At 33.6% G+C, this 25,188-nt stretch overlaps 1 protein-coding gene across 5 annotated transcripts in view; it reads left to right on the top strand.

The window, feature by feature from the left end:
• DOCK7 (dedicator of cytokinesis 7) overlaps positions 1 to 24,571 on the top strand; it is a 200,107-nt gene extending 175,536 nt beyond the window's left edge. For 3 of the 5 annotated variants that reach the window (XM_082616170.1, XM_082616172.1, XM_082616168.1), the window contains 9 exons: positions 1,222 to 1,353; positions 2,909 to 2,923; positions 10,828 to 10,953; positions 12,527 to 12,616; positions 12,730 to 12,966; positions 13,321 to 13,464; positions 14,655 to 14,761; positions 21,209 to 21,376; positions 24,109 to 24,571. In XM_082616170.1, the coding sequence (XP_082472296.1) occupies positions 1,222 to 1,353; positions 2,909 to 2,923; positions 10,828 to 10,953; positions 12,527 to 12,616; positions 12,730 to 12,966; positions 13,321 to 13,464; positions 14,655 to 14,761; positions 21,209 to 21,376; positions 24,109 to 24,151 (1,062 nt within the window). In that variant the 3' untranslated portion in view covers positions 24,152 to 24,571. Of the gene's footprint in view, positions 1 to 1,221; positions 1,354 to 2,908; positions 2,924 to 10,818; positions 10,954 to 12,526; positions 12,617 to 12,729; positions 12,967 to 13,320; positions 13,465 to 14,654; positions 14,762 to 21,208; positions 21,377 to 24,108 lie in introns of all 5 variants that reach the window. The other 2 variants (XM_082616171.1, XM_082616169.1) reach the window with 1 other exon arrangement.
• The last annotated feature ends 617 nt before the right edge of the window (positions 24,572 to 25,188 follow it).

Raw genomic sequence — 25,188 nt, 5'->3', positions numbered from 1 at the left:
TTTAGATTGGGGTACAGTGGCCTATATTACAGAAGCCTATATTTTGCAAGAGCATATAATTGTGAATTTCATTCTTTTTCAATTAATCTATTTAATATTAAGTAAAATAATTACTGGGCATTTTAGTTACACTAAATGTACTTTACTATTACAGCTACATGTTGCTTAAATATACTCCTGTGAACTGACTAGAAAATATGAGAACCATATGTTTTCCTTGGGAAAATAATATTTGCTGATGTATGAGGCAGTGGGAACTCAGTGGCTCTTGGAAAATATCTCTCCTTTCCTTCACTACAGCCATCAATCCATTACTAAAGGCAAGAGAGTGGGTAGCAGTGTAAACACATTTTGTCCCTTACTCTGATTATAACCAGAGCAACCCTTGGCCACCTACTGACCAACTATCCCCTATTTGAATAAAATCTGGTGGTTCAGAACCTTCTTATGTTTTGTTAAAAATCAGTGATTTTTCCATAGGAGAGTTCCAATAAGATTTCCTGTGCCAATTTAATATTTTGGAAAAGTTAATAATTTTAGTGTCCTAGGAGGCCACAGGTTATCTGATATTTGTGTATCTGTGACCAATGTAATAATTGGGTTTCTTTTATTCCTCTGCTCAGAATTAGTTTCTACAAAAGTTTATGTGCGTATATGAGGACACACACATACACACATTTATTTTAGTTAAGTAATTACTGGGTAGATAAAAGCAAAATGTCCAATTCAAATTATATAGAAATATAAATATGCATATATTATGTGTGTGTATTTTTTTTTTTTTTTTTTTTGGCGGTACGCGGGCCTCTCACTGTTGTGGCCTCTTCCGTTGCGGAGCACAGGCTCAGCAGCCATGGCTCACAAGCACAGCCGCTCCGTGGCATGTGGGATCTTCCCGGACCGGGGCACGAACCCGTGTCCCCTGCATCGGCAGGCGGACTCCCAACCACCGCGCCACCAGGGAAGCCCTATGTGTGTGTATTTTAAATGCACAGACACAAACACACATGCATACATATCCATTCATCTATCTAGAAGAGATAATATTACATTGTGCAAAATTATTTTTTTAGGCCTTAATCAAATTAAAAATTAGTAGTGTTTGTTTTATGTCCTGTTGGAAAACAGTAGTATTGTCTTAGTAGAAATATTGTGAGTTCATAAATTGTAATTCACTTTCTTATTGATGTAAAAGAAAGCAATATCTTATTATTCTTATAGGCTGGCATGTATGAAGCAGTTAACGAGGTTTACAAAGTACTTATTCCTATTCATGAAGCTAATCGGGATGCAAAGAAACTGTCCACGATTCATGGTAAACTTCAAGAAGCATTCAGCAAAATTGTTCATCAGGTAATGATTGTACTTTCTAGCTTCAGTATAAATGGAGAAAACTGTCTACAAGCATTAGTGTTGCTTTGTACTAATGTCAAACTAGATCTCATGAAATGACCATTCTAATGAGGTTACAAACGAACAGTGTCAAAATGATGGTTCATGGCTAAAAGCAAGACTCATTAACAAAACTGAATTTACCTAAAGTAGATTATGATCATCATAATCTTTCCACGTAGCTTCTCTTTTTTTCCTTCACTTTTTTTGAATTATTACTAGTTGTTAAATTTTTTTAAATTGTGAGTTATTTTCTGTTTCACAGTGTGGGTTATAGTTATGAATCTGATTTTTAAGTTGATTTCTATTCATTTGCTGCCAAAAAAGTTTTTATGTTTAACTTTTTATTAAATGATGTGAAAGTTTAATAAACTCCTAACATTTTTAATGATTTCAACTGAACTTTTAACTATTTTTTCCATATATTTTTATTCAATCATCCTTTGACATATTTCTAATATGAAAATAATGTTTAGTGAAAATAATGAATAAATGGTTGTCATGTTTATTCAGTTATAATAGTATGACTTCAGTACTTGTTTATAGTTCATAGAATCCACATATTATCACTAAAATTAAAATTAAAATAAACTTGGTTTAGAAATGAGGTAGACTACCAGCAGTTGATTTCCCTGAAGCTGAGTCACTGGCTCCATTGAAATACTCTGAAGTATCCTGTCAAGGCTCCTCTTTCTCCACTTTTCTCTTCCCTTCCCTGTGCTACCCATGCTGTTGTCTGCTACTGCCATCATCAAAGAAGGAAGTGGAGTACTGGTTTTCCACTTTTTCGTTCGGTATTAGTCCTACTTTATTGTCTATCAACTTGACCTCCTCTTTCTTGCCATGGACTAAGCTGTTCTGGATGAATTGATATAATCTGAAAATTTTTAAGTCTTAAATAGGGCCACTATACTGTTAAGCCAGAATTTTATTATCATTACTAAAACGTTGAAGTTGCAAAAGATCATTAGGATTCTTGATCACAACAGTTGGGTCTTTTTATAATCAGTTGTACATATACTGTTAAGGAAATCTCATCCCAGCTTCCAGAGCTATAAATTGCAAATTACACATCAGGTCCGGAACATCTAGAGCTAGTAGCTTCCAAGAAACTTTCATCCATTTGTATCAAAGACATTTGAGTGAAATTTCAATGTCTATTCCAATTTACCTGTGGTACTTCAGTGAAGTGCAGCTCACATTAGTTAGTGATCTAATTTAGACACAAATTAAACAAGTAGTTGGCTTTCTTTCCCCCAAATTTGTACTTTTCACTTATTAAAGTTTTAAAAGGTGAAATTTTAGCTTCTAGGTTTTGAACAAGGAATTTATAATATTATCACAGGTCTTAAGTGAAGGAATATGGTGTTAAAAGTACCCTGGTGTTTTCTATACGAAGAAGAATTTATGGTATATGGTGCCTTACACTACTGAACTTCCTTTGGCTTTTTTTTGTTCTTTTTAAACAGTTTTTTTTTTTTATGACTTTGCCCTTTTTTTACTTTTTATTATACAGAGTACTGGCTGGGAGGTAGGTAATGTTTTAGTTAGTTAAAGACACTAATAGATTGATTTGATCAGATTTCTTATGCCAATGCTTTGCCCACATGTGCTAGCTGTGGGCATTCTGTTGCTGTCTGCTGTCAACTGAATTCATTAACCAAAGAAATTTTGTTAAAATACTGTAAGTTATGTTAAGAAATTTATTATTAAGAGGTTGTAGGCAGTGCATGGAAATCCATATGTTACACTAATGAGATTCTTTGGTAAATGAGCCACTTTGTCATCACTTAGTTTGTTTTTATCCTTTGAAGCATTTTCTTTCATCAACATTTACACACAAATTTCTTTTTTTAACCATATTGTTTCACCTCATTTTACAGAGGTCGATTTATATGTTATTGCTCAGAGGTGTAAATAAAAAATATTTCATCTGATCTAAGATGCCATCAATTGTAAGACATCCCATTATTTTCCATGCCTTTAAGAAACAAAGAAAAAAAAATACCCTGTGTATTAAACTACAACATTCTATCAGTCAAAAGATGAATGCCAACTACAGAGATACTAAAATATGGGCCAGAAATGTGCATCTTAGAATAGATGAAAGAATGTGTTAATTTGATCTTGAGTCACTTAACCTTGAGTATAAGCACTACTGAGGAAAGAAATTCACTTTTGTCATTTGAATTTTGTTGGAGGGAGGGATAAAGAGATTGAGACAACTGGAAGTTTAATTTGACCTCATGTTCTGACAATGTTTGATAATTAGTGTTCGATGAAGACTATGTGTGCTTCCTTTTATGGAGTCGTTAGGCTCATGAAGTTATATATAAGTTAAATCTTACCTGAAAAGTGCCAGGAAGAATTGATTGCCTTTGTTTTAAATCCTTCTGTAAAGGAAAGAATTCTATAAAATTTAAAATTCTACAAAATAATTTATTTTGATGAGGTATAAAACAAAGTATTAATAAACCAGGTTTATTTAAAGCTAAGTATATTTGTAAAGTTTTCTGCTTTGCCTCTCACTTTGTAGTCAGGTTTATGTTGATTAAACAGCTTAGGCTTTCTCTGTTTGGTTTTGCATTTCAATCCTTGTTTTGAGATCCAACTAGAAACCTTCAGAATAAGTGTTACTATTGCATTCTCTTCCATTTCTGAATTAGTTGCCACCTTTCATTTTTCTTCAGATGAAGCCAGTACAGTTACATCTACCTTAGTTCTCCAGATTAAATGTGTGTGACCTTATTAATACCTAGTATAGTACCTCTCATTTTTGTGGCTCAATTAAGACTTATATAAAGAGACTTTACATGGTTATCTATGAGTGATAAAGTTCTTTATGGATTTCCTAACATGAAATGGAAGTAGGTGAAAAGTAGATAAAAGAAGATACATTGAAACCTCTGAGCAGTTTATTACTAGTCTGCTTGATGCTAAATCGACCCCTGAAAGGTATAATTTTCACTGGTTATGATATTAATATTCTGTCATCATGTTTATTGCATGGTAAAAGTCGCACAGACTTTATTTTCTTGTTTATATTCTTGTCACTACCTTTCACTGGACCCTTAGCTTTGTAGCTTCTAAAATTGTTGCACGTTTGTTTTTTGCTTTTCCCTTGTAAAACTTAAATGGATGCTTGCATTTTAAAAATATGTTTGCTACCATTTGCTGCTTATTTGTTTTGAAATTTCCCTAATTAAAATGCTTCTGTTTTCTCTTCTCTCTTGCCCCTGGTTGCTGACCCTACTCCCTACTTTTACTATTGTCTATTGTGGTAAGTTCCTATCTTGTGAATATTTTTCTTTTTGGCTCTGGGAAAACTTCAGTAATTTCATTTTTTCTAAAAGCTATGTTTCCTAGCTAATTTCCTAGTATTCTCAAAGAACTCTCACTGGATTGAGATCCAATAAGGATAACTGATACACTGTAGAAAGGCTCTTTGAATTGATACCCCCTCCCTGACTTAGAGGAACGCTATCTGGGCTTATATATTAGCATTGTATTTCATTTTTTACTGTGCTCCTTGATTTGGTACAAATTATTTGAGTTGGCAAAGCTTTTTAGGACTGTGTGTGTGGGTTTGTGTGTGTGTGTGTAAAAGATAACTCTAAAACTTGACATTTAGCAATTTGGTAAAGTATTTACCATTCAAAATAACAAATCATGAACCCTTCTTAAATAATGGTGATCTGCCAATTCCAGTATCTTAATGACTGTTTAGTATTTACCTTTATTTTCTCTTTTCTCAAGCCCATTTATTTTTCTTAAAATAATAGGAAATAAAGTGTGTTTAATAATTTCTCTCTTATGATTGCATTTTAAAATTATTTTTAGAAAAAAGAGAAATATTGAATTTCTATATGGAAACTTACAGCCATTTCATATTTTGTGTCTATATATTTTATTTTAAAAGATACATTTATCCATTTATCAAATAGTGAACAATTTGTATTCAGAAGTAGATTAATGCAAGTTTATATTTTTTAGAACAGTCATTCCCCAACCATTGATAACATAGTCACATAATACTGTCTCCATTTTTTCTCCTTAAAAGATTACAACATATTTCACCATCCTAGGGGAAATATCACCACCCTAGTAGGTGTATATTATAGTCTCCAGAAAGACTTGAGAAGGTGGGCTTAGCTTTTTTAAGCTGAATTCTCTCTACTAAGTCACTAAAGAAAAGTGGGGTACCCTAATTTATGAGATTGAAGCATGCAAAATAACTGTATCATAACTCTTGTTGTATTGGATGGACATGAGTATGTCCATATTCATTTCCATCCAATATTTTGGTTTTTATATGCTGAGAAATACTAGCTGTAGTTCTGGTGCAGTGGCTTCTGTTGAATTTTTATAAGCTTTAATCCACGCTAAAGCTGCGTGAGATAAATTAACTCATCCAAGCCAGTAAAAGAGCAGAATGAGAAACAGCAAATTTTAATAGGTGATTGGGGAGTGGGGGGCTGAAAGAAGGGCCTGAAAATAATTCCAAGAGCATAGTCAAAACAAGCACTTTTACAACAAGTAGTTGAGTGGAAAAATGTGACACTCTAAAGAAGAAACTAGACCAGTGTAGGTATAAAACATCCATGACTGTTTACCTCAGGAAAGGTGAAGATGTGAAGTTAGATATGAAGAAAGTTAAGGAAATTAGGGAAAGTGAGAAGAACTTCTCTGTGAGGAGGTACTTTCTGATAGTTGGTGACTCCCTAATAATTGGTATAGACCCATGACTGAGCACCTGATAATGCTGTACCACTGGTTAGGTTTGCCCTTTATGTTACTTTTGATGAGAAAAAGATACAGACAGCAAACATTTACTTTGTAGATGATACTGGACATGATTTGTTTTTTTCTGGACTAGAACATATAATGGTTAAAATTGAACTTCTGATAAGAAATGCAGTAGGATATATCAGAAGAATATATCTGGTAGGTAAACCACCAACCTAATTTTCATACTGAAGTTTACAGGAAGGAGATGTAAACATGCAGTAACAATTACAGTAGAGGACAGTGTTATAATATAGAGGAAGACAAAATATAGTGAGGGAGATACCCAGTAATTCTCAAACAGTTACTCAAGGAAATCCTCAAAAGTTCTCAAGGAAAGCATCAGAGAAGCGAAAGATGGCTCAGAGATCATACTTCTGTTCTAGTGTTTGTATACCAGTATATAGAATATGGGGATTAAATAGCTTAATTAAGAGCTTGGACTCGGGTGTCAGATATATTGGGATTTAACTCTCAGCTCTGCCACTGACTAGCAGTGTGACCTAGGGCAAGTTACTTTTCCTCATCTATAAAAAGAGGGTAAAAAAAATGGTATCTCGTAGTCGTGATAAGAATTGACAGAACTCATGTAAAGTGGATAACCAGTGTCTAGCACATAGTAAGTACTTTTAAAATGTTGGAGATTATTTTTTTTATTGTTGTTGTTATATCATCATCATCATTATTATCATTACTGTTACTTGAAATCTGAACACAATTTAGCTGTGAAATCTAAGAGGTGTTATGTTCCCAGGTCGAGATCTGTGATTAAATAAACTGATAAAAGTATATGTTCTTTAAGAGGAATAAATCTAATAGAAGAGAAGGAGATTACCACTGTGTGAAATACTGGTATGCCTATCTGGCAATCAGTTAACTTGAAGGAGGTGTTACCAAGTCCAAGCTCACTCTGCTTGCCACACAACAAGCCAGTAAATCGGGAGACGAGGTGTTGAGGCAAGGAATAGCGACTTTATTTGGAAAGCCGGCAGACCGAGAAGATGGTGGACCTGTGTCCCCAAAAACCATCTTATCAGGGTCTGGATGCCAGTTTCTTTTATAGAACAGAGAGGGGGATGAGGTGATGAAGTAAAGTGAAAAGGCCATTAGTTTTGCAAAATATCTCCTGGCTTGGCCAGCAGGGAGGGCATGTGTTAATTTCTTTTCTGCAGCCATTCACAGGTGGGCAGGGTCAGATTGTCTCCCTGTGAACTGAACAGAGGTACTTCAGTTTAACATTCATGCAGAGGGTCAGGGTCCCTTGAGGCAGGCCATTATGTATGATTATAATAACAAGAGCAACAAAAAGCAAAGGTTAAAGTAAAAGATCCAACATGGAGTCAGAAGCATAATGGAGAGCTATGGGTGAAGATGAAAGAAGTTTTAGAAGTGACGTCATTGTGGAAATATACAACTAGCCCAACTGAATGTTTCCTGCTAAATAAAGATAAAACTAGAAAAGACTTAAGATAATTGTCATAAGCAATTTCACCCACTAGAGACATGGATAGATGAGTAGATGGATTTCCTTGTCTGGGACGTAGTTTCATCAAATACAAGATGGTGGACCCAGTAAGTAGAACTGCTAAGGAAGAATAAATTGGAGTGTGGGAACGATGGGAAGTTCAGAAAGAATTCATGACATTAAAGGAAGGTAATGCTAGAAAAATATAGGCTAGATTGTAGGAAAGTATACTTTTTTTTAATTCAAAGGAAAAATGAGTATCATCCCATGGTCCAAAACTCTGAAGAGAAAATAAGATGAAGTGATGTTTTTCTTGAAGGTACAGCTATATGATTAGTCTTTCATGAACATGATAGAGTCAATGGTTTTACACTAGAGAACTCTTTGTAAGTTGAAAATAAATTTAATCACTGTTCCCTCCCCCACGCCACTACACACACATTCATTTTCAATTCCAGTAACTCCTATCTGATCTCCGCTGATCTTCTCCCTCTTGCACACTCTGCTTCAGCCACTCTGGCCACCTTCCTATTCTTCAAACACATGAGGTAGGCACCTGTCCTAGGACCTTTGCACTGCCTCTTTCCTCTGCCTGGAATGCACTTGCCCCAGAAGATCCACATGATTAACTCTCACACCTCCTTCACATCTTTGCTCAGATGTCACCTTTTTGTGACACCTGCCCTGACCACTCTGTTTTGTTCACTGATTTATCACCAATGTCTAGAACAGTTTGCTGACACATAGTAGGCATTCAATAAATATGTGAATGGATGAATGGTTTCCCTCACATACATTCTGTTTAATGACTTCTTATCTTTTTTTCCTTTCCTTCCCTCCCATATCCACTTAGCCATTCTTTTAACTTGTAGAATCCTGCCTGTGTGTCACCTCTTTTGTGACCTGGCTCTAACAAGATTTATCTTTCCTTTCTCAATACACTTTTTATTATAGCATATAACCCTTTGTATTGTAATTATTTGAATACATTTTTTACTCTCTTGGGGAGGTAAGTCTTATTTATTTTTATTTTCCTATTCCTGAGGATGAACAGTGGCTAACACATTATAAGCACTCAATAATTTTTTTTCTTGAACTGAATGTCAGTATGAGAAAGTAAATAAGAGTTTAAAATGGCTGCTCAGTAGCTAGTTCAGTTTTAAGCTGCATTAATAAAATTTAAGTCGACATCCAGGGAGGCAGTGAGCCCACTGATCTCTACACTGATCAGATCACATCAACAATATTGTTTATTTCTGGGATACCACACTTTAAAAGGTGGCATTGAAAAACTAATAAAATGAAAACAGCATAGTAATTCCTATCATATGAAGATGATTGAGAACTGGAAAGTTTAAGGGAAACAAGTTCTGACAGCAGTCTTCAAATATTTAAAAGATCATAATATTGAAGATTTAGAATAGGGTTTTAAATTGGGACACTCTGAGGGGAATACAGCCAGAATAACAAATTTTAATATTTGTGGTTTTAAAAAATAAATAAATATGTACATTTATGGCATTTTTGGAAAAAAACAATCACAAATTGTTAATTTTCTCAAATGCCTTTTTTATTTTCCAGGTAGTGGGGTCTTCATTTCTTGATTATATCAGAATTTGCTATTATTATATTGTTCCATTGGCTTATTGATGGTTTTAATCAAAATTTTGATTGAATACATTTCAGTCAAATTCAGTGAATACATTGAATCTCTAGAGAGATTTCATTTGCTATAGAAATCAGTTAATTTTTATGTTTGTTAAATTTTGAAGCGACTGAAAAGAAAATTTTTTATTAGCAACCTCAAGTTTCTTTAGCTCAAAGACATTTTTCTTTAAAACTGTATTTCTTCTGGACCAAAATGTGGCGATATGGGGGCTTCCCTGGTGGCGCAGTGGTTGAGTGTCCACCTGCCAATGCAGGGGACACGGGTTCGTGCCCCGGTCCGGGAAGATCCCACATGCCGCGGAGCGGCTGGGCCCTTGAGCCATGGCTGCTGAGCCTGCGCGTCCGGAGCCTGTGCTCCGCAGCAGGAGAGGCCTGCGTACCGCAAAAAAAAAAGGGGGGGATATTTTTAGTCACTGTATTTTTTTAATTATTATTATAAGGCTGGAAAATTGAGGATCAGAATTTCCCATTTTGCTTTATTATCTGTTTCATTTGTAACTTATTTTACGTACCCTTTTGCCTTTGCAGTAAGAAGTCAATATAGGAAAAATAAGTATCAAACTTACTAGGCTTAAAGAGAATTCAGAGGTATATAAACACTCATGTATGGCTGTGTATATGGGCGCTACCCCCAAATCCTTCTGAAACATCTTTGTATCTAAATTGTAAGAATTGCATAGAAAGCTTCCAAGTATTTTATCTTTATTGAGGGAATCTGTTTTCAAATGTGCTGTGTAGGAGTTCAGGTGACCTTAGTGTACATTGTACTTGGGATGAATGTGTGGTTAATGTATGCAGTGGGTGGTTTGGGGACTTTAGAAAACCAACTCTTCTCAAATTTTTTTTTCTTTTTATCTTTCATTTATACATTTTTTTCTTTCTATTCCATTTTTAATTACTCTTCCACATATCAATATTTTTACCAGCAGAGGGATACTAATTGTAAATATTTTGCTTCAGTGCTTCTGGATGGTCTTGACATTTACTGACCGTCTGCTCTGTGCCAGGTGCTATACTTGGCTCCTAACTTTTACGATCTCATTTAATATATGTAAAGAGATAATATAAAGGCTAATGGTAACTAAAAACATTAGTGTTGTTTTTAAATTTAACTTTAGTATGCTCTAATTTCAGGATAATTAGAACAGTTTGTTTGATACCAAGCAACTTTTCTTGCAATAAGGAAAATGAGTTAATTTATCTCAATTATATGGACATTAAAAAAAAAAAACATAGACCTATGTGAGGACATCACTTGGTACAGTCCCTGAAAAACATATGCCATATATGATTCGGTAAAAGCCCTAATTGCACAATGTTATTTATTAGAAATAATGAAAAAAAGAAAGATTACTTTGTTTTTACTTTCATTTGAAAAATAATAAAATACTGTAGTTTTGAATTAAAACTTTTGCAGTGTTTTGAGAATTTTATACCATAGCAATCTAAACGAAATGTGTAAAACAAAAAGACTTTGTATTAAAGTTTCTTTATTTTCCTACACCTAGGATGGTAAGCGGATGTTTGGCACCTATTTTCGTGTTGGTTTTTATGGAACCAAGTTCGGGGATTTGGATGAACAGGAATTTGTTTACAAGGAGCCTGCAATAACCAAACTTGCAGAGATATCTCACAGATTGGAGGTGAATGCTGTGGTGGTTCACAAAATATCATCTTTAATTTGTATTTTCTGTGGTGAATAGACTTTCAGATCCAGATCTAATCATTTAATAAGCCAGATCCTGCCAAATAAACTACTCCTTTAGAGTATAAGGATTTTTGATAGGTACAATATAGTCTTTTGAATTTTTCAAATCTTTTATGGCAACAGTAAAATAATATTATTAACTTGATTTTTTTGAGGGTGTATTTTCACACATTTTAGAAATCCTATATCTTTCAGAATTACTGTGATTTGTGGAGAAATGTATAGTATTATCCACATTTTGAAAAAGGTATAAGGTATTAATAAGCATGGAACTAGAATTAGAACCCCAAGGTATTTCTGACCCAAGTGCATTATCTTTTTGGCATAACTGATTCCCAGTGAGATAATCTTTAGAACTTAAAAGCTTGAAATTATACTTTAAAAACACTGCTTAGAATCCCTTAACCTTTATGCAGCTACTTAATTTTCACAATAAATAATTAATTTTAATGTTTATGAAACTAACCAATCTTTTCTGCTATAGTTATCCTTTCCAACTTTCCTCTATTCTTGGTTCTCCAAGTGTGGTCCATGGACAGAATCTTTATTGACATCACCTGGGAGATTGTTTGAAATGCAGAATCTCAGACCTTACCCCAGACCATCTGAATCAAAATCTGCATTTTAACAAGATCCCCAGATTATTTATATAGACATAGGAGTTTGAGAAGTAGTGCTCTAGGCTAGTTTTTATTCTCAGCTGATGTTAATTTCTCAATGTTGTATTCTTATTGGTGATTTCACAGGGCTCAACTTCCATAAATTTGTTTAAGCTGGACTTTTTGTTTTTCAAGAGCCTATTAAGTAAGCCTTGGGAAATACTGAGACAGTATTTCCCAAACTTAATAAGTCATAAAAATTATCTTAGGGGGAGGAGTGGCTGTTCTCCTTTGAGGATTGAGATTTAATTTTTCCTTTTGAATAGCTCCATCCTTTGGCCATGCTGCTACTCAGTGTCATATGGAAAAGTCAGTATGTTCTTGACCCAGGGTTACCTTTTCAAAATCTGAACTTTTACAAAACTTCAACAAGTCAATGCTTTTATTTGAAAATTCTTGAACATTACATTAATCACTCAGAAAAATGAATGTTTGCTCATTGACTGCAAGAAATTAGGCTACATCAAACTCAATAAAAGTTAATATCCTATACATCAAGTATAATGAATTTCTTTTGTCTCTGCTTTCTATTCCCTTTTTGGTTTTTTTTTGAGGACCTCTTGTGGAATGCTGTATTTTCAGTGATGAAATTTTTTTTTTTTTGTATTTTGTGTTATTTAAAATGAGTAAATGGCAGTAATATCAAATAAGTATGGACTAAGGCCATGCTAATTTGATAGACTAAATTTAACTTTTGTGAATGCAAATAATTATTATATTGTAATTATTGACATGGTTGTACAAGAACTTACTAAATGGCCCGATTTTGCTCAGGAGTCTCCCTCAGAGACCTCCTCTATTTTCTGCTACTGTTAACTTCATGTGAAAGATTTCTTTTTCTTATTTTAGGGATTTTATGGAGAAAGATTTGGAGAGGATGTGGTTGAAGTAATCAAGGATTCTAATCCTGTAGACAAGTGTAAATTAGATCCTAACAAGGTATGGTTGATTAGACTGTAATGGCACATAGGTATATCTTTGAGACTGATTTTTTTGGGGAAAGACTGAATGATGATTTCACAATGGAAATGAAGGACTTTTTCCTTTCCCAGGCATATATTCAGATTACCTACGTGGAGCCATACTTTGACACATATGAGATGAAGGACAGAATCACATATTTTGACAAAAATTATAATCTTCGTCGTTTCATGTACTGTACACCCTTCACTTTAGATGGCCGTGCCCATGGGGAACTTCATGAACAATTCAAACGGAAGACCATTCTGACTACTTCTCATGCCTTTCCTTATATTAAGACAAGGGTCAATGTCACTCACAAAGAGGAGGTAAGTCTCCAAATAGGAAAATAGAATTAGTGGAGCAAATACATTGGAGCCATGTGAAAACAATGTGGATATAGCATTGTGTATCATGCCTCACGTGGTAAGATACTAGAACTTTACCCATTTTTAAGTCATTAATTTTCAGCTTCTTTTCTAAGTCCCTAATTCACCCTTCGCTTATGCTTTAAAGGGTTGATTTTTTTATTTTTCATTTAGTGATCCAAATTTTGGAATTTTATTATTAGATAATAGTTTACAATTGGTCACCACTTTTTTCTTATTTTAATTGATTGTATATAAAGCTCACTAAATATTTTTCAATCAATACACTGACCTAATAGATGTTATTTGACCCAGATCATCTTAACACCAATTGAAGTTGCTATTGAAGACATGCAGAAAAAAACTCAGGAGTTGGCATTTGCAACACATCAGGATCCAGCAGACCCCAAAATGCTTCAGATGGTACTCCAGGGATCTGTAGGCACAACAGTGAATCAGGTTGGAGCATTTGCTAATACTGTGCGATTTAAGTTATAAATGGAATTTTGAATGATTTCATTATTATATTTTACAGGGATCACAAATAAGTGTCAAAGCAAGTGAAAATATGTTAGAAGTAGTTGCAAAAGTTAAACTGAAAAACAAAATTTTTAGTATAATCTCAATTATTAAAAATTTTCACACCTGCCTTTTATACTGCCTGTTTTTCTAACTATCTGTTCTGAAACATTCTATTAAGAAGGGATAGATTTCACTCAAAATGGCCTTTCCTTTAAAAGCTTGTACTGAAAGAATGTGGTCTAAAAAGAAGGGCTCATTTTCAGAGCTACGTGTTATATGCATGTGTGCGTATCTACTCTCTTAGATACTCCCTGATGTTATCTTCTCCAGGTCTCCTTCACAGTGAGCTGAGAATAGTAAATAAGTAATGTGAAATCATTTTGAAAATTTGAATAATGTACGTACACAAGATATTGTTGTTTTGTCATATGCAGATTAGAAGCCATCCCCATTATCTCCTTGTAATGGGTTCATTCAGCTTCTTTTGCTGATGATTAGTGAATAGTCCAAGGTAAGGGAAAATCCAAAAAAGCTTCAAGTAAGATTTCATGTAATATATCTTACCTTTTTTGGGGTTAAAGAAATGAAGCCAAAAAACGCCCTACCAAAACTGAAATGAAGATTTTAAGACCTTTACCTCCTAAAAGTATACGTGATTTGGAGGTTTTACTTCCAAATGACATAACTTAGAAAAGATCACCTTTAATTCGCAGTATTAGGAACACATTTGGAATGCTGAGGGAAGCTGTTTTAGTAAAATCAAGTGTCTAATAATCAGTGGATTCACAACTGATTGTCAGTAGCCTGACAACTTTTATATCTAGGATAAATTTAAGAATATAAAAAATATAAGGCAGAATACATTAATGAATACAAGAGTCAGTCCTTTAGCTCCTACTCTTTTTCTTTGAAATATGAACTAATAAGTTCACTGCTGTGGGCAAGAATATAGATTTGACATAAGGAAAAACTAAAAATGTATTATCAGAATCCATCTCTGAAAAGTTTTAATATAGGCATAGACATATATGTATCAAGCTTAGTGCTAAGAAAAATGGTTTTGACAAATTCTATCTCTGTGAATATATAAAAAACAAAAACACACTTTTTATTTTCTTTTTTTACAGGGGCCTTTGGAAGTTGCCCAGGTTTTCCTGTCTGAAATACCCAGTGACCCAAAGCTCTTCAGACATCATAATAAATTGCGACTCTGCTTCAAAGATTTTACTAAAAGGTATTCAAGGTTTCCTACATAAAGATATTCAAATTGAGACTGTCCAATACACAGTTTGATGTGAGAGTCTTCAGGGACTATTGAAAAGAGAAACTATAGGAAAATGGTTCACAATGAAAGGTTGTCTGTGTATAACTAACTATTCCTTATATATATATATCCCTGCCCCCCAGTACTGTATATAATGCCATGTTTTAAATTTTAAAGATTAGAAAAGCCTAGACTCGGGAAATTTTTTCAACTTGAAACTATTATTAGTTTAACATTTAACTTGTTAACTTGAAAGCTGTTATTTATTGTGAACATTCAATGTGAGAGTTTCTGTTTCCCTTCCCTCAGAAAATATACAAGCAGCAAACTTGGAAGCAAAAAATTTACGTTCAGATCTTATCCTTATCATTTTATGTCTCTTTTCCAGGTCACTTAATCATTATGATCCTCAGTTTTCTAATGTATGAAGTAAGGATAATAATATTTACCTCACACAGGGAGGTTGTGCAAATTAGGTGAAATAATACATGGGTGTCAGGGTCCCCAAGAACACCCCCAGTTTTGATGATTTGCTAGGAGGACTCACAGGACTCAGCATGTAGTTGTAGACCTGGTTATGATTTGTTCCAGTAAAAGAGTGCAAAGTAAAATCAGCAAAGGGAAAAGGCACAGGGGGTGAAGTCTAGAGGAAACCAGGTATAGGCTTCAAAGGGTCCTCTCCCAGTGCAGCCACATAGAAGGTGCTAATTGTTCCAGGAAAGAGTTGTGGCAGCATGTGTGAAATGTTGTTTACCGGGGAAGGTCAGTAGAGACTCAAGTGCCAACCAGGATTTTTACTGGAGGCTGGTCATGTAGGCACCTTTTCCCTGACAGGTACCAAAATTCCAGACTCCCAAAAGGAAAGCAGTTATTTAGCAGAAACTATAGTGTTTGTATAAATGGTTCAGGCACAGTGAGCCACTCTTATCTTCTGGGTATGATAGGAACCCTTCCCAAATCCAAATTCCCAGACAGTAACCAAGGGCCAGCCTTGCAAATAGGACCTAAGGATAGCAGGCTCAGGCCTGCTGTTAACTCTTTTCTTCACAAATAATACTTGGCACGTAATAAATAGGTATTCAGTAAATACTAAATTTTGAAACATTAGGGGAAAATAGTCATCAACTTGATACTGATTCCTGCTTTACTAACACTGTGAGCACAAAAGAGGGAATGATAATTTACTTGATGATGTCAGGGAAGATTTCACACAGGAATTAACATTATATATGGACCTTGAAGGATGAATACTAGTTTTTCAGGCAGAAAAGAGGGGGTAGGGTATGCTAAAAACAAACAAACAAACAAACCAGCATGAGCAAAGTTCAAAATCTGTTCTGAGAAAGATGAACAGTTTAGTGAAGCTGGAACTGTGCAATCTATGAAAACAAGTAGTCAAACACTGGGAAAGTAGGTTGGAATTAGATTGTAAGGGCCTTGTGTACCATTAAGTAAATGACTTGGCACTTAACAAAGCAGCATCAGAACCATAGTCAGAATCCAGTCTTTGACTCCCTATTATGGTTTCTCTTATCAAATTATGAACTGTGGTTTCCCTTATCAAATCATTCATTGAAAGGGTTTATTGGGGTAGACATAATTTTACTTTATATCAGTTTTGTCGTCAGGAAAATATGAGGCATGCTACCTTGTTCAAGTCTCTTGAGACAGTATGTTCCTTATTCTCACTGCAATAGCTGTCATGAATTTCTGTCAGTTTCTCCTGCGTGAACATGGTAAATGTCTTTTAAAAACTTCAGATAGCTTCATTGGAAGTCTGGGATTTTATAATCTGATTATTGAGCTAGACAATCTTATAGGTTTGGTTATAGGAAACATAGCTCCTAATGTATGGTATAGATGAGCTGCCGTAGTAAAAGAAAGAAAGCTGTTTTGTACTTGTAGAATAGATTGACTTCTATTGGGACTGACATATACACACTACTGTATATAAAACAGATAACTAATAAGGACCTACTGTATAGCACAAAGAACTCTACTTAATACTCTGTAATGGCCTATATGGGAAAAGAATCTAAAAAAGAGTCAATATATGTATATGAATAACTGATTCCCTTTGCTGTACACCTGAAACTAACACAACATTGTAAAATCAACTATACTCCAATAAAAATTTTTTTTTAAATGGACTGATTTCTAGCATTAATTTTATTATTTGGGAGGTTTCAAATAAGAACCAAAATATCCCTGCTGCGCTTGTGAGCCAGATGATCTTGAAACAATACATATTTCTTTAGGTCATAGACATTTAATAATAGATGCTTATTTTCTTGCTATTGTTTTGGAATTTTTACCATGACTACGATTCTAACACAAATGTCCTCCTCTTTGTGTATATTTACTATAGGGTAATGAAGTCCTGTAGTCTGCAGGTCTTCTTAAGGGTTACCACAGAGAAGGTTTTCTCCTTTTAAATTACAAAAAGGCAAAAAACAAAACTACATGATATAAACCTTACAAGTCATAGCCAATACTGCCTTTTTAATTTTTGTGTGTATATATTTTTATGCCAATATGCATATATATTTTACCATAGCTCAGTTATAATATACATATTATCTTAAATTCTTATTTTTCAATTAAAGTTAAAACTGTTATTCTAATAGTTATATTATCTCATCAAATGTCTGAATTTATGTGGAATTTAAGTGTGGTATAGTTAACAAATGTATCTTTTTTCTTTTGTTGAATTAAAATATTAAGCATGAGATGACTGAGCCAAAGTACATGAACATTTTTATTGGCCCCTAATATGTAGTCTATTCCAAAAAGGTTCTAAATATTAACAGTGCCAAGAATGCAAGTGTACTAGTCACAGTACACCTTACTTTAAGTAATGCCATTTAAATAGGGTGTCTCTTGTTAATCAGTTTAAATGGTACTTCAGTTTGCATTCTTTTATTCCTAAAAACAATAAACACTTTTTCTTGTATTTACTCTTTATATTTTGGGGCTTATCTTTTAAAACTTGTTTTCATTAAATCTTGAGTAGATTCAAAATAGTATTTATAACATTTGCTATTAAAGAACAGGGAGAAAAAAGTTATGTACCTACCACCCAGCTTTTAAGAAATAGAACATTAGCATTGCTTTGAGATCCCTCCTCACATGCCCTTTTCTGATATTATCACCCTCCCTTCCTTCAGAGGTAACCACTACATGAATTCCATATTTGTCATTTTCCTTATTGTTTTCATAGTTTTATCATAAATGAATATATCCCTATTACACTATTTAGTTTTGCATGTTTTTTTAACTTTATATAAATGGAGTGTACATATTCTTCTGTGACTTGCTATTTTTAATGTTTGTGAGATATTGCTATAATAAATGTTGCTTTATTTATTTTATATGTTTCATTGTATGGATGTGCCATGATTTATTCATTCTTCTGTTGATGGATATCTCCTGGTTTTTGTTTTTTGTTGTTTTTAGTTACAAAGAATACTATTCAAATATTTCTTTACCTACTTCTGGATGTACAAGAGATAGCCTAGGGCTTATATACCTAAGAGTAGTGTTGTTGGTTCACAGGTCCTACTTCAACCAGATAATGTCACATCTTCTTCCAAAGTGTGAAGCCAGATTTACATTCTCACCGGTAGTGTTTGAGAGAGTTCCTATTGCTATGTAACCTCACCAATATTTGATATTGTCTGACAGTTTTTAACCAATCTGGTGGGTGTGAAATGATTATGTGATTATGGATTAAATTTGCGTTTCCCTGATTACCAGTGAGGTTGGACATCTTGTCATGTGCAAGATGTAAAGTTATATGTTCAAGTTTATTCCTCTCTGTAAAGTTATATGTTCAAGTTATTTTTTTGTTTGTTTTTTGGGTTTTTTTGCCATTTCCTATTGGATTCTTTTCCTTACGGATTTCTAAAAGTATTTACATATTCTTGGATATGTAATGCTTTATCATTTGTAAATATCATAGACACCTTCTATGAATTTGGGGCTTTAGCACCTTTTTTTTAAATAAACAGAAGTTGTTAAATTTAATATAGTTAAATGATTCAGTCTTTTCTGTTATGACTGTTGCTTCTTGTGTCTTAAGAAATATTTTACCTGAGGTCAGAGTAACATTCTATGTTGACTTCTAAAAGTCAATATAATGGTATCTCTAAAATTCAATATAGCCTAAACAAAAGGGCAAGAAGGCAAAAAAGGCCTTTTTACTTTTTAAAAAAATCTGCTTAAATTTGATTTCTGTATATGGTTCAAGGTAGGGATCAGTTTGATTTTTGTCTCTACTGGTAACTGAATATGATGTAAGATAGGGGTCAGTTTTCTGTTCCCATATGGATGTGCAGTTGACTCAGCACCACTTATTTCAAAGATTACCCTTTCTCCACTGCTTTGCGCTATTACACATCAAGTGCTCATTTTGTGTGCATCTGTTTCTAGGATCTTTGTTTTCTTCCACTGTTTACTTATCTCTCCTTGAACTAATATTATGGTGTTTTGATTACTGCAGCTTTATAATAAACTTCCATATATGATAGAGCAGTTCCTCTCATTTTGTTCAGGGACTACTTTTGGCCCTTTTCCTTTTGATAAAAATTTCAAATTTTAGAATCAATGTATCTCTCCCTCTACCCCACCCCAAATAATAACCTGAATCTGAATCTATAGATCAATTGGAAGAGAATTGACTCTTCCAAGAAGTCCATTAATACGGTATACTTCTCCGTTTACTTAGATCTTCTGCATGTTTTTTTTTTTTTTTTTTTTTTTTGTAGAGGCCTTACATATCTTTTGACTTATTCTTTGGTATTTAATATTTTTATACTTTTGTTAATGGTATCTTTTAAAATTATATTTTCTGTTTGCTGACATACAGAAATGCAGTTGAATTTTATATGCTTTACATGAGAATACTGCCAAATTCACTTGTTAATTCTAATTATTTGTCTGTAGAATCTCTTTCTTACAGTAATGTTTAGGACCTCCATTACTGTGTTGAATGGGGATAGTGATAGAGGGCATCATTTTCTGGTTTCTGATCTAAAAGAAATTTTTTCGGCATTGAGTATAATGTTTTCTTCATGTTTTTGTAGATATTTTTAACTAGGTGAAAGAAGTTCCTACCTGTTTGTAGTTATGCTAAAAGTTTATCATGACAGATTTTTAAATTTTATCAAGTGGGTTGTACGTGGGGAGTAGGGATGTAATATGGTGTTAGAACAGTTTCATAGTATTTTGTTTGGGAGTTTTGCAACTGTTTTCATGGGTGAGATTGAATTACAAGTATTTTCTTATAGCCCCCATTAGGTTTTGGTATCCCAACCTTGAAAAATGAGTTTGAAACTCTTCTCAGGAATAGTTCTTTTTTCCCCCTATACCCTGGAATAGTTTTTTATATACTCTGGAATAGTTGTGTTACAAAGGGATTATCTGTCCTTAGAATGTTTAGTAGAATTTGCATGTTTATGTTTTCTTTGTGGGTAGATTCTTGATTTGACTGACTTGATGGTTTTAGGATTATTCATATTTTTGCTTAATAAATTTTATTCATATTTTTTGCTTAATATTTTTGGTAATTGATCTAGAAAAGTAGAATTTCATATTTATTTGCATTAAATTGTACGTAGTATCCTCTGTGCCTTTATGAACTTATGCTGTATTTGACTTTATGTCCCATTTTTAATTTCTAGAAGAGGATACTTGGCCTTTTCTCATTTATTCTTGCCAGAGCTTAGTCTATTTTTTTAGATTTTTCTGACAACCAACTTTTGCATTTTTTAATATAGAGCTATCATACTTTAGAATTTTATTCCCTTCCTTATACTTTGAGTTTATTCTGTTCTTTTTAAGTTGCTTGTTAGCTCTTCAGTTTTAGTCTTCTTTCCTTAATATAAGCATTTAAGGCTATATGTTTTCCTCTAAGTATCACTCTAGGTGCATTCTACAAGTATTGATATGTATACTTTTTTTTTAAACACGCTTTTTCCATTTACCTTTTGGAGTCCAGATATTTTTTCTTAAATATCTAAGTTGGATAAAAGATATTATCAGATCTATTCAGTTGTTAAGAAACATTTATTTGGATAAAGGCAAACCACTGTACGAGATGCCATTGTTGCTACATAAATGAGTACGGTTACATCCCTTAAAGAACTTTTAGTCTAGTGGTGATATGTGGGGAAAAAAAGGGTGTCAGATTTAATATTAAAGTATATATAATTTTCAATTGTGAAAACTGGAGGCGGATGTTAGATTCTAAAGAAACTCTGTTGATCATCTCTTCCCTGCTTTAAACCTAATTGCAAGAGAGGATGTTTTACATACAACCGAAAAACTGAATGTCCTTGTCATGGTGAATACATATATATATGCATGCCCTAAAAGTATGCCAGAAGAACTCTTTTGATAACACACTGTTTTTCCTAGGTGTGAGGATGCCTTAAGAAAAAATAAGAGCTTAATTGGGCCAGATCAAAAGGAGTATCAAAGGGAACTGGAGAGAAACTATCATCGCCTTAAAGAGGCCCTACAGCCTCTGATAAACAGAAAGATCCCTCAGTTATACAAGGCAGTATTACCTGTTACCTGCCACAGGTATGCTTATTTTTTCTATTACTTTGGATATCTTCAGAAAAATGAAATCTGCTTGAACTATTTAAAAGTGAATTTATTTAACTTTTATTAAATAATTTCAAATATTGTCTTCTGAAACCTAACAAGTTCAACTTATGTAAGCCTTGCATCATCTATACCTGAATCAGCCTACAAGATAAAAGTCAGTTCTTTCTGTAATAAAGAGAATAATAAAGCTGTTTTAAGAACTCATACTAACCAGGACACCACACATAAGTCTGGCCTCCTAGAACTGTTCCTTTTAATGTCCTGTCACACTTTCTGTGAGAGAAATTCTCATTTCTATGAGAGAATTTGCTAGAATATACTTGAAGCCAGGTATTCATTTCCCTTATCCCTGACAGTAAATAGTACAGAGTATGTTCTTCTAGATTTGTATTAAAACAGAGAACCCCACTGAGTATCAAGACAACTTCACTATTTTTCTTCACTTTCTAATTGTGACAAATAAAATTAGAAGTGGGAGTAACTTGGAATTTTCTACAACTGACCATAATTCTACTTGAGCAGATAATTTAATCTAATTTTAGATTTCTCCTCTGTAAAATAATACCTTGAAGAGGTTGTTGTGGAAATTAAATGGCATGTGAAGTTCCAAGGACAGTGCTTATTAACATTTTTCCTTTTAACCCCTGAATCCCGGACAGGGCATGTTAACTGCTAAAAGTAAACTGCCTTCTTTGCATTTTGAAATCCAAATGTACATACATCTATTGAATTGTTGTGGCACCAATATTTTACTACCTTTTTCTTTGAATTATGGCAGTGAAGCTATTAAATTGTACTTACCTGATCAATTAATATTCGGAAGGTTTTTGAAGTTGCTTATATAAATGGAATGTAAATGCAAAGTATAATATACTACAGAAGAAAGTTTAACTGGCTATTTGATCAAATGAGAATATTCCCTGTTCTTCAGTGATCTAATATTTGTGTACTTCTAGGCCTCTGAAAATGTATACCAAGTGCCTGCTGTATGTCTTTTCCCCTACAGGGAGCATGTAGACAGACCATCTACAGGAACAGGAGACCAGGAGGCCTGTTTTAGATCCTTTCTCTGGCAGAATATATTATAATTTGCTTCCACCATCCTTACAGTGATGCAAGACACCCTGGGTGGTTTCCTCTTGAAATTCTTGATGGGAAGCAACACTAGTTCCCTCCACTTTGGGCTTCCCTTTCAATCTTTTTGGAATTTCTTACTTCTTGCTGCTCTACCCACCTCCACCAGTCTTACAGTCATTGGTCAGAGGTCCTGGGATGGGGTGCTGGGTCCCTGAAGTAGTCAGGAAGTCTCCTAATGGTAGTCTCACTTCCATCAAATCTCTCCAACTCCTTTCAACGGACAATATTGTTCCTATCTGAAGGAAGCTTTCCATTACACCATTACCCTGAGTTTTGCCTTCCTCTCTGATGGTTATTCCTCCAAGCTTTAGTTCTTAATATTTGCAGGCAGTTTTTTGGAATTTAGAAAATCCTTTTTCTTGATGAACACTCTTTTAAGACTGCTATTTTCCAAGAAAAAACCAAGCTTCAAGATTCAAAGCTGAACATGATCTCTTTGTACCTGTCCTCTCCTTTCCTGGAGATTGGAAACCTTAAGAGACTGTTAACGTTAACGGCAGGAAAGATAAGCAAAACAAACCAGCTTAAGGAAAAAGGAAAATACATTAAGAAGTATTGAAGAATTATCCTCTTCACTCTTAATTTCTCAGCACTTAGAAAATAAAATTCCCATAGAACTTGAACTTTTTATTTTGCTGATTTACAAAATCTGGGATATTATTTTGCAGAAAGCTTAGGAGGTTTTAAGATGGTGGTTCTCACGGTATAATCTGGGACCCATGCGAGGGGTCCCTCAGACCTTTTCAGGAGGTTCCTGAGTCAAAACAAATTTTCGTATTAATGCCAAATATTATTTTTTTCACGCTCATTCTCTCATGAGAGTACAGTGGAGTTTCCCAGAGACTATGTGCCATGTAGAAGACTGAATGCAGAAGCAGATATTAAGAATCTAGGCTTTCTATTAAGCCAGATGTTAAATATGTAAGAATGCCACTCTTCTAAAACTGTTGCAAATTACTTTTAATAAACAGTGCTGTTTACAGTAACATGTAATGGGTTATTTTATAAAATAATTTAAAATGTTCTTAGTTTTAATTTCTAATATGGTAAATATCAATATATAATCCATAAACAAAAGCTTCCTTGGGGGTCCTCAATTTTTAAGAGTGTATAAAGGACCTAAATCCCCAAAATTTGAGAACCACTGATTTAAGGCTTAGAATTTAATATTTTAAGTAAAACACTTGCATTTTGCCTTTTAATAACCCCAAGTAAATCTTTTCCTGAAATCTCTCCCATTATCCCTTAGTTCTTGTTTAATCACAATATCTAATATATTTATTGGACAAATGAATAAATGATCAATGGACTTGGATAGAGTGGTTACTATACTATAATATACTTCTAATCTATAGAGAACTCTACAAGTTAGAATATATAAGGCAGAGTGTGTAGGATGAGCATGTAACTTGAAGTGTTAAAAGAGCTTTGGTGGCAAAAAAGTTTTAAAGTCAGTAAGCTTTTGGTGGCAAAACTTTGAGGTAATTGGCAGAAAGCATGTAGACATATTTTACAGGATTATATAAAAATTGTTTACTTATAACTATATCCTTTCATTTTCTCTCCAGGGATTCCTTCAGTCGAATGAGCCTGCGCAAAATGGATCTCTAATATAAATTGCACTTGTTTTTATTCATTTGAAAAAAGCCATGTATTCAACATTGAGTGTGAAAAGAATTTAAGAACTTTTGAAAAAGACTTGGGACTTAATTCTGGAAATTATAGCATTAATTTACTCATGGAAGAATGCAGTGGCCAAACAATATCAAATGGCGATCGCTGAAGTTTCAGAATCATGGCTGTGGTTTCTAATGTTCTGGTAATATGCTGTTATCTTTTTTAAGACATTTTAATGACTCAAAGGTACACTTACATTTACCATTATTTATACCATAGCTAATGTTAAATTTATTTACTTTAAGTTTGTATTTTTTAATTTATATTACCATTTATAGATTCGTTTTGGAACCATTTTAAATGTAGTAATGCTTATTTTAAAGGTACTATTAAATATGTGAATGTTTACACTAATTTTACTGAGACTTAAAAAATTTTTTTTACTGACAAAAGCAGAGAATAAGTTAGTTGATTCAAGAAAGTTCCAAAAATAGCAAAATGAAAGTCATAATTGACAGTCACTTTATGGGCCCAGATAATAGCCCCCAAATTAAATAAATGAATAAATTAATGGGTGGAAATAAATTATTGATAACTGGTTTGTAAAGCCTTAAAACTGGTTTCTAAGGTATTTTCCATTTAGGCACACAAAAAAGGGATTTAGAATTGCAGAAGAAACTTTACCTGATAACTTCTGTCTATAAATAACGATTACATACTGGGATAGCTAATACCAGTGACAGTAGTTTGACTCTCAACCTTATTAGAGTAATGATAGTAGTATAAGCTGACCCGTAGCAACTAAAATGAATGATTCCTCTGTTTTAAGTTAAACAAGACAGTCACTTCATCAGTTTTTAGTGTTCTAAACTGGTAAATTAGAAATCTGCTTTAAACTTATCTTGCATCACCATAAAAATAACAGAGAGCTGGTGTTTGATTTTAATCTACCAGCTGAATAAGGTATAGTTATTTTTTGATACTTGTATAGATTTTACAGTGTATGTATAAAAGGTAAAATTAGCTGTTAA

This window comes from Mesoplodon mirus (genome assembly GCF_964341445.2).
Source record: "Mesoplodon mirus genome assembly, chromosome: 3".
In the NCBI taxonomy this organism is placed as follows: domain Eukaryota; kingdom Metazoa; phylum Chordata; class Mammalia; order Artiodactyla; family Ziphiidae; genus Mesoplodon; species Mesoplodon mirus.
Note: the sequence above shows the minus strand (reverse complement) of the source record. Positions and strands in the feature narration are given on the sequence as shown.